The sequence below is a fragment of the Pygoscelis adeliae genome, unplaced genomic scaffold (assembly GCF_000699105.1).
Source record: "Pygoscelis adeliae isolate BGI_AS28 unplaced genomic scaffold, ASM69910v1 Scaffold51, whole genome shotgun sequence".
NCBI lineage: Eukaryota > Metazoa > Chordata > Aves > Sphenisciformes > Spheniscidae > Pygoscelis > Pygoscelis adeliae.
In genome coordinates, this window is record NW_008824007.1 from 1,178,905 (window position 1) to 1,189,744 (window position 10,840).

The 10,840-nt window shown below is 40.0% G+C and overlaps 1 protein-coding gene across 1 annotated transcript in view; it reads right to left on the minus strand.

Annotated features, from left to right (window-relative positions):
* Positions 1–3,770: 3,770 nt before the first annotated feature.
* Positions 3,771–10,840, minus strand: part of TMEM163 (transmembrane protein 163) — a 112,497-nt gene continuing 105,427 nt past the window's right edge. The window contains exons 6-8 of the mRNA XM_009325857.1: positions 9,339–9,450; positions 5,283–5,424; positions 3,771–3,831 (exon numbers count right to left, since the gene is read on the minus strand). Of these exons, the coding sequence (XP_009324132.1) occupies positions 3,771–3,831; positions 5,283–5,424; positions 9,339–9,450 (315 nt within the window). The remainder of the gene's footprint in view (positions 3,832–5,282; positions 5,425–9,338; positions 9,451–10,840) is intronic.

Consider the following 10,840-nt stretch of genomic DNA (forward strand, 5'->3'; position numbering starts at 1 on the left):
TAAGGCTTAATATTTGTATAGTGACCTAGCATCTCCATGAGCTGGCCCACAAAAAGAGATGCCAGAAACGTCTACTCTTTTTCCCAGGCAGCTGGGACTGCAGCAATGCAAATGGTATTGTTAGCAGTGAGGAACTCTGCGGTACATTCCCAGGTGCAGGTATACCTAGAGCTGAGTTTGCTCACGTCTGAGAAGCTTCTTGTCTGGGGACTTTGCTTCAGGTCCATTTCTGGAACATCATTGTCAGCAAGGAGCTGCTTTTGAGACTCCGTTTTTCCACCATGGTTGGATCATGCTTATTTATGGCTTACCTACTATTGCTAGGAGTGAAATGCAACTAAATCAGCAAGGGATGTTAGTCTAGCGATCTCGATGACAATCTGGGTTCAAAAAATCTGGCTTTTAGCTAGAAATGGAGCTTTATAATTTTCCATTATTAAAATACACTTCATGGCTACCTGGTGTATGCGGGGCATGGGGTGGGATTCAAGCCTGCAGCTGGTATAATCCTTACTCTCAGAGTTTTTGGTAGCTTCCTTCTCTGCAGAACAATATGGCCAAGTTCAAAGGATCTGCTCAGATTCGTAGTCATTTGCAGGGATTAATTTGCAATTCCGAGTTTGGCCTGACTTTAATAAGTCTGCAGTCTCTGTGCTGGCCAGTGCTGTTCCTTGTACGAACACTGAAGCTCCTTCCCTGTGTCCTGTGCACAACAAAGAGCATTTGGCAGCGCTGTCACGCTTCTACAGCCTGTGATCACCAAGCAAAATATTATGTTGGCCAGTGCCAAGTTTCAGGTGATTAGTCCAAGTGCTTTTGAGCTATTTCAGCTGGAAGCACACTTGTTATCTCATAGTTAGAAAAATCGACTGGCACAGACGTTTAATAAAGAAGAAAGTTACCTTTGAGGGTGGCTGGCTAGAGCAGAGTGTCTCAGTAAATTGGATGAGCAGTTATTTTCTTTCCTATTGTCAAGTACCATACAAAGTCTCCCTGACACTAGCTGGCTTCATCAGCACGTATTTGCTTTCATTTCCGAGTATCATTATTTCCTGGTCTTTCTTTTTCCTTTTAAGGCCTTTTTGCTTTTATCCTTTTAAGTATCACAAGTATTTCAGTTATTTTCTTGTATTTACCTGCTACTATCAGAAATGCTTTGAAGCACCTGCGGTAACTGAAAAGTTTCTGCAATTGGTTTAAATTAATCTGATAAGAAAAAGTATGATTAACCACATCTCCTTTTCAAAGGCTACGCAGCTGGAGTCTGTACTTACACGCATCCCCTAAGAGCATTCCGGAGTTCCAGAAAGAAGTGTGCAACTTCATTTGCTCAGCGTTAAGCTTTGCTTCATGCATGAACACATCTGCATAGTCCTGTGCTCCTATACACATTTAGCAGAATTATTTCATGTTGGAACTGGGTGTTGGTCTCAATGTCCTACATACTTGCAATGGTCTAGGACGTCTGTGTTGCAAAGGTTACATCAGGAGTTAAGTACCTTGCCACAACCAATTACACCTTCTCACTTTCCTGCAGAAGCAGTTGGCGCTGGCCTCTCCTACAAACAGGCTGCGGGAGCGCATGGCCCTGCCGGGCAGCACTTTTAGTAATTCCCAGGTGTCATTCTAACAACTAGCAATGGGACTGGAGAAGTAATAAAGCCCCTGGAGAGGCGGGAGAGGGTAAACAGTACTAACAAAACTAACAAAACCATGAAATGTCTAATATAGCTATGTTCAGGCTCTGGTTCTATGATGCTGAGGCTGAAGATGCGCGACCAAAGCTAGTTAATCAGTGAGGAAATATCTGTTCCACAGCTCACTTCATGGAACTATGAGTTAGAGAAGAAGCATAGCGGGAAAATATCAGGACTAAGAAAAAGCGTAACAAATTAGGAACTTGTGTAGGAAGAAGGGGTCTTGGGGTGGTATTTGATATTCAAAAATTCACCTGTGATGAGTACAGTGACAACTCCTGTACTTTACAGTCTTTCTGGAGTCCTTGCTGAATGCATTTATGAAGTAGGTCCTTTGTCTTGTCAAGCATTGTACTTATTTGCATCTTACTGCTGACTGACACGATGATCACTAACATCACCCTGTGACAGCAAGGCACAAGCAGCGTCAGCTCTGACAGCAACAATATTATAAAGTTTGCATACAAATACTTATGCAAACTTAACTGATCCAAAATATGTGTAAACAAACTATAGCAGCAGAACAAAATTCATTTTGCCATAAAGAATTATCTGTTTCAAGCAGAACTGAGTGTCGTCTTTCCAATATTGTGCACCTCATATAGGCACTGTCAGGTCAGTGAAACCTTTGGGTGGTCTCTTCCTACAGATATCATTTGGCGTTGGCTTTTACTAAAGATCCTTAAGGATCTGGCTGAGAACTTGCTAAGTGGCATATGATGGGAAATACAGTTTTAGCATCACAAAGCACCAGCAAAAAACCCAGTGTCCCCACTGCACATCAATCACCGAACAGCCTCATTGTACATCTGCTCTAGTTTATGTAGTCTATTGTCGTGTACTTGGCTACTTGGCTACTTACCAGGCTCCTATTTCAAACTCGACAGTGGACTGTCTATTTTTTATCCACCTGTGATAAACAGAAGCAACAATACTGGTTCTGTGCTGTGAAAACCAACCTGGAACATATAAAATAAAGAGAAAATGGATATAGCCAGAGAATCCAGTTTAATAGGCTGCTATACAGGAAGACTTTGTTCTATGATACATTCTGGAAATAGTTTTCAAATGTAACTTACAGATACTGTATAAAATAGATACCAGTTTTATTGATTATACATCAAGACTCTTTGATAATTTAACCTGCTATTAAGTAATATATAAGATGTGTGATGGAAGGTGAGCAACACTTTACAGGACAATCTAAATCTAATAAATAGATCTGTATCTCACCACCAGATTGAGCCACTGCTGTGCCGTCGTCGGACTACAGAGCAACCACAAAGTCACACACGCTGGTACATCTGCGTATAGTACAATAGAAGATGAAAATCCCATTCCTCAAGCGGCTCCTCTTCCTTGCACAACTTTTTGGCTTTGGTCTGTACAGTAATACTGTGTGTGCTTGTTTGGTCCATGCAAAGCTATGAACAGTGTCTCGTTAAGAAAAAAATAGAATTTAAATTGAAGAGGTATAGTTTCGGTTAATTTAGGATTAAAATGAAGTCTCTCTCTGATCACAGAAAGGTTTGTACCTGCTCTTTCCATGCGTCTATTTGAAATGGGGGGAGGAAGTAGCTACTTAAGCGTTTTAAGCAACACAGCTCTCGGTGTCCAGACTCTACGTAGGATACTCTGTTAGCCAAAGAGGTTAGCAAGGATTGTACTTCTGTTACAGCACGTGTTTGGGAAAATACAGGCCAGAGGGGAAAAAAAAAAAAAAAGAACTGAAACTGGCACTTCTTTACCCACGGGCTTATCACACCATTAAGAACACTTTCACTCTGGAATATACAACATGGCAGCTGGGTTAAAACTGCAAACTGCATGTTTTCTATTGTCACAGGAATCAATAGCATACTTGAAAAAAAAAAATAAATGCTGCTGTTTCGCTGAATTGCAAGCAGTGTGCACATATGCCAGTTTTACAGAGAGATTTCCCATTAAAACAAACTTCAACAAAAACAGACCACGGGAAACAAACTGCATATTTAGTAAAATACCATTGGCACCACTCGCCAAAATGTACGATGCTGTAGTTTTACAGTCCTGACAGAGGAGGGGGTGTGATCTTCACTCAAACATTTCATAATGGCGCGTTTGCCTTACACGGGGTATCATATCGATAAGCAACCTGCAGAGGAAAGCACAAGAGTGTTGATGCAGAGACACAGGAAAGCCCTGGAACTGGGGTCTTCTCTTTACTTATAAATATTATTTTATTTTATGAATTAAAAAGAACTCAAGATGTAGTAACAGCCTTATCTTGCGTTCTCCTGACCAGAATTAATTCCGCCCCACAATTAATTCTGCTCAAAAGGGAGTGTAAAACAAACTGTGTGGAGAGGGGCTCTCCTTTAGGAAGCTCGGATGCACGGCTGCATTGAGAAACTGAAATGCACAGCAGCAGCCACTTCTGGCTGGAGAAGCCACGGAGGGATTAGTGGGAAAGGGACTGTTGCAGCAACCTGTGTCACACCAGGCTGCTGTAAGAAGGTATCTACCGGCAGAGGGGAACTGCAGTAGTTTCACAAACTGTAAAATCAGGTAGTTGCCGAAACAGAATTTAGTTTTAGCCTTCATTAGCCTTCATTGCGTCTTGGTGACGCAATGGTTGAGCGCACTTGTCAAGCAGACTGATGGCATGTAGGTAGCATGAGTTTCAGTGGCTGTACAAAATGTTTCTGATGCTGTTTGGTATTTTTAAATAAATACTTTTGTATGGATTTGCCTCTACAGTTTTCCAGAACAGTTAGTTTTACAATGGAAATAATGATTATAGCGATTTTTCCAAGAATGGCATTCCCCATTAAAATGTTAATTTAATTTTCCAAGTTTAAAAAAACCCACACAGCTTCCAGATGACGGCTTACTGCAGCCTGGCCAAGGTCTGCTTCTCAACAGGCACGATTCCAATTAACTAAGATGCTACACCTCCCCCTTTCTCTTATGGCAGAAAGGGGGATAAAACGCAAAACCCTTAGTTAAATTCCATGCAGCCGAGGGAAATCATGGCAGCAACGAAGCGCACGGCAGAGCTTCATTTGACTTTATTCTATTTCTGGTGTCGTGAATCAATAAAGCATCTTAAAATTCAATAGAAACAACATTTGAAACACGACCAGCTAACCTTCAGTTGAGACGTTGCTATAGGGTAGGTCTAGGATGGAAATCGCTAGCAAGATCATTCTTTAAACTTGGGCACCTTACCTTTAACCTAGACTTTCTTTGGAAAAAAGCAGTGCTTAGAAAATGTGCCACAAAAGCAACAGGGACTGGTTTTGCCCAAGATTTGTGGTTATTTTTCAAATATTTCAAACTTTGTATTTCCAAATTCAGGTATACAAGACTTGTAAAATTATTCCAATTTCTTTTTAAGTCCTGGCTTCCTTCCAACCGATGTGAGACACACAATCTTTTATCCCTTTCCACACACTCTGCTTCAGTATTGGCAGCTAGTCTAATAAATTCCAGTGACTGATTTTACTGGAGTTATAAAAGCCTTTAAGAGCTCTGGCTTACTACATTAAACAGACAGCCCATCTGCTGTACATACTGAAATACCTGCTAGCGGGAGATACTCACTTGATTCCATAGGCAAATATTGTAAGTCCAATTAAGACTCCTATACTGCCATCCAGATACCAGACAGAAGAATTGTGTTTAAAAACTTCTGCACTAAGAAGGATGGAAAATCCCATTATTCCACCTACAAGAGAGTTGAAACCTAGAAGGGGAAAAAAACCAATTAAAGGAAGAACCAAATCTCAAGTAATTTGCTTTAACCATCTCGCCTAAGAAGAGGTAATTATTATAGTTAGAACTTCAAAGGCCACTTCGTAAGGTACCCAAAGGCTCTCACTTTCTCTGAAAAGGAGTGAACTGGAGCCCAGTATACCCAAGGAGCTCATGAACAGGAAAATGGCTTTGCACAGTAACATTTCAAAGACTTTCTCTTGAAGCTTGTTACCCCAATTCCACCATATATTTATTTACAGGTACTTGGCACTATAGCTTAGAGCTGCACATGCTGCTGAATGCATTAGGGAAGACATACAGCATAATCCTAGGGATATTTTCCATTTGTGCCTTAGACATATCACAGGAGCTTCCTATCTATTATTCACAATTTTTATGAACATCCTTTTAGATTGCTCTCTCTTTTTAAACCCTTTCTCTTTGTCTCCAAGATTGTCCCTTCAAAATTCCCCCAGAGCTTTTGGAATAGTTAATGCCATTTTTCCTTCAACTCTTGTTTGATTGGTTATTGTTTTGGGGTTTTTTTAGGTCATTCCTTGTGTTCATTTTTTTCCCCCTTTTTCTGATTTTTTTTTCTCAATAACCCAAAAGACATCACTGTTGTTCTACAAAAAAAATGTCACTGATAATGCATTCATTTGGTAGATACATATACTATTTAACCTAGTTAACAAATGAAAAATCAAACCTGAAATATTCTATATTGCTTGGTGAGTCAACTCCAGTCAGCTGCTGCTTATAGTACTTAGCCACTTTTTTCCAATTCCCCATGACTGCCAACAGCCACATAGATGACACTTACTTATTCCTGAATGTCCCCTTTGATCCAGACCTCTCACATCCAGTCCTTACCTAAATCACGTTAAGTCTTTCTGAAAGATGTAGCTAAAAGCTGACCTTTCCTAGGTACCCTACAGCTGAAATACTTGTATAAACCATCAATATTTTGATTAAGAGTCACCAGATCCCTGTCAGTAGGTATTTCAATGCAAAGGAAACCCTGGCATGGAAAAGCATGTGCTACTTAGCAAGTCTGCAGCAGAACAGGGCACACAAAGGTTTCAGACTTTTAGTCCTGCAAAGAAAAGAGGGTTGGGGTTTTTTTGGACTGTGGCAGTGCATTCTACAATTGGTAGCACAGGCATTGCATGTAAATGCCTGATTATTGGATTAATTGTACCAGTATAGTTAAACCAATATAGACACAATTACTCTATCAACACTCTAGTCTAGAAGAATCCTGATCCTTTTTTATTCCTAGGCAATATAACTTATACTGCTAATACAGGTCGATGAAATATATCATGCGTAAGTGTATGTATAAAGAACATATAAAGAATATTAAGTATAAATTAATTAACTATGAATTTAAACCAGTGTTACTTCCCCTGCTCCAGCTTAAGTCAGAATCCATCAGCATGATACGCAAAAGGCAGGAATGACACATTTTCTTGCCCTTATTGGTTGATGGTTCCAAATGATCTAAAAGCTACTTACAAAGGAAATTGTTTTCTCTTCCTGACTGTCATTCAGTCAAACCTTTCTTTGCTGATGTGGCAGGAAATCATGTAATGGCTGCAGGTATTCATCCAGACACCATGTTCCGTGCATAAGGCTAGCACAGGAAAAAACAGGTGGCTAAATCTGGGAAGGAAGAAGGTATCCAAAACCTACAGGAAAGTTGGCTGACATCACCTAACTGTCACATAGCTGCATTCGTCCTCTGAGATGTTACAAAATTCAAGATAGGAAATGGCTGGTTTTATTATGCCAAAGGCCATGAGCTTTTGCTATAAACAAATTGTACAAATAATATTTTGCCTTATTAGGATTCATACATTTAGGCTTTGAAGAGATATTGTTGTCAAGCCCTACTCTAAAACAAAATTATTCTTAAAAAAAAAATCGTTAATAGAGGTTGACATGTATGAGAGAGAGTTTGCTGTTTTGAAAGTAAACCTATTTTTCAGGAAGAAAAATGTATGCTCTTGTTACTCAAAACAGTTTGTTGGTCTACAGCCAGGGATCGCAGGAGGTAAATTAGCAGGAAACAGAAAACGCTAAAAAAAGATACGCAAGGGAGTGCTAAATCTGTCTCAGCTGCTGAATCACATTGTCTCCTCCTGATTGCTAATAAATCAAGTAAGTATATATGTAAATATATCTTGTGAAAGAAGATATTTAACCGCACATGGTAAGATCAGCCTCCGACATTTTCTAAAGTAGTTCTGAAGGAGAGAAGAGAGAGAGAGAGAGAGAAACCAGACCGAGGTAGTCGTATATTTTATTCCCTAATTTTTTTAATCAAAGAATGAGCAATCTCCAGCTCAGAAGCAATATAATTAGCACGAGGATGTAATTACGGGAGAAGAGATTTCTGTGTCATACAGGAGACCAGTTCAGAGCTAGAGTTATTCAGGAATTTTTCAGCTAATATTTTGTCTGAAAAAACTGCTCTGTTTCAAAAACAAGCTACATTTTTTAAAAGGGAGGGTTAATCATTTGCCTGCCTCGACACAGTTCTGAAACGGTTGACATGTCCCACCCACTTACACTCGGACAGCAGAGGAAGTCAGACTCACTGGTCTGTAGTTCCCAGGATCCTTTCCAGAATCCTTTTGGTAGGTTGGAGATCTTTTTGTGTCAGAACGTCTAGGGTGGCAGAGTCCATAGTAAAGAATAAGATCACTGAACACTGCTGTTTTGATTCCTTTTTTGCTTATTTTGTATTTAAAATATAAATACTCATGAAGTATTTCTATAAGTGGGACGATATAAAATACAAATACTCATAATATGTGTTATCACACATTACCAAAAAAATTTTGAGTATGCTTAAATTACTTAAAATAAAGCAATTGTATGTATCCCTAGAGTAAGCTGAAAATCGAGTTTCCTTAAAGTGAAATCTTTAGCAGAGTAAAATAATTTATGTACCACAATCCATGAATCATTAACACCCTACCATGCATGTTTACAGAGCATTTCAAACTGTCTTGTCCTTGCAGATAAAATCTGGCAGAGATTGCGCGGTGAAATCTCCACCATCACTGTGTCCTCACTTGTTGGCAGAGTAGATCCCCGTGGCTTCCTGAAGATTGACAAGCTTGAGCCTTGTCAGTAAGAGGCGTACCTGAACCGACCTTTAAACATACCTTTAAAAACAGCAACGGTCAGGCGCTACACACCTGAGCCAACAGAGTAGTGACAGTGAGGTCTCCTAAGGATACAGCGGATGAGATTCACCTTGTGACAAACTCCAGCAGGGCCATAGGAGCGTAGGGCAGTAGGCAGGCCAAGGCTTTGTTTTACACGTGCAATGCTCAACCAGCTCTACTGAGTGGCAGGAAAAGCACTACGGTGGCAAATTACGTCTACAGGGGGTATGTATGAATGATGGTTGCGATTCCTGCTCAAGGCAGGGCGGCGTTTGCTGAAACAGACTTGCTTCGTTTTAACTATAGGGATGAAATTGTTTACTAGGCATAGGCAGTGAGGATAGATGTGACTTAACCAAAGCTATAAAATTGGTGTCATATGAAAGTTGGGTTCCTTTCCCCCCCCCCCCACAGTCAAACCTCTGACTAATACACACCTAATTTATTATATGCTCTACCTCTAACTCTGTTATTGCTTACTATCCACACATTAACTGTTTGACTTCTACCAGACACACATAGATACCTCATCTGAAATGGGTAAGAGGCTAGTAGTACCACAGGCTGTTCTAGGGCTTTGGTGCTTTTTTTTTTCCCCCCCAGTGGCCATCTTATTTCGATGCTCTTTCACAGCTGTCATCGTGCAGGGGCCACTCATATACTCTGTGTCTACAACATTCCCTGGAAGAGTCTATAAATGCAACAGGATCAACTTCACACTCACCATCAGTTATCAGCGCTCTGCTTGTAAGGACCTTTCCCAGCATAAATTTGATTACTGCCAAGACAGTGCAAAGGATTCCACTTAAAATGGAGACACTATACAGAAAATCATCCTGAAAGAAAAGATGTCAGACATTAGTACATCTTCTGGTCGTGTCCCATATATTAAATGACAAACAGTACTAGTTATTGTGCAGTTATTTGTGCCACTGAAGTATACAACCTGAGAAAAAGATTTCCTGAGTTATGACTTCCATGACAGCTGGTGCTCATTTTGCTTATCATTTTGCCATCTGTAATTGCTTTTGCAAACATAATTACTGACAGTTCCAAGCAACAAATTTTGAATTGACCCAAACTCCTCAGAATCAAGAGGTTATATACCTGCAGGACTGACTGCAGACTGCCTAGTAGTCTAGTGTCTAACGCAATCGGTAATGAAGTCCCCACATGCAGGGTAAAGGCTTGAGAGTAGAATCCCACTTACCAGACCTTTGTTGATTTTTGATGTGGGAAATAACCATTTAATATTGTTTCTGATTCTGCGCTTGCTTTGAGTTTGTTTAATTTCCTTCTTCTAAGGTAAAGTCTGGTCCAAGCTACATCCATAAGAGTTTTGCTACTGCTGTGCAAAGTCAGGTTTAGCTCTTTCTTAGAAAACAGATTTTCCATGGACTTTCATTTCACAGCTACAGAAATATCCACATTGCTTAATTTGAATGTGTAACATGGGCTCCCTAGGCTCCCTCAATAGAAAGCTGCATGTCTATGTAGGGCAAATAAGAGTAACTAATTGTTTAACATACATTCTCTAAAAGGTCATCTGGAGGCACCTACCTCTTTCTCCTGACTATTTTGTGTTTGGTTGGGGTGGGAGGAAACACCCCTGGGCACTGAAAGACCGGCATTGCAATAAGGTGCCTAAAGGGAGTCCCTGTGCCTTCTCCCCCGGAGGTACATCAGCCCATAGGCTATGCAGAGAAACCCAAGCGAGCTCTTAGCATGCTTGCCTGCCATCTAACCACAGAGCTTTGAAATAGATTAATTTATTACCCTTAATAGAAGCTTTAATTTAAGCTGTTGCAACATCAGTACAAATAAAGGAAATAGCAAGAATTTTTTTTTTTTTAGTCTGCAGGTCTAAGTGGGCCAGTGCCATTGGGACCCTGTTGCTGATTAAAACACTCTGGCAAAAATCCCCGTTGATAGTAAACATTGTCATGATGATTCATCATCAGCTCCATCCATTTTCATTATTTTAGCAGCAATTCAAAACCCAAAGAAATCAAAAAATGTTTTTCAAAGCTGCTTAGGAAGATACTGGGAATTAGATTACCGGTATAATGTACTCACATCCCTAAATAAATCATTCAATATATTTTTATACAATTTTTTATGTCATATAATTTTCAAAGTCTACTTCATTCACTCTCAGTCATGAGCTCATTCTCTCTAGTCCTGGTACGATATTGAATATTAAGACAAAATGCACTGAGGGAAAGA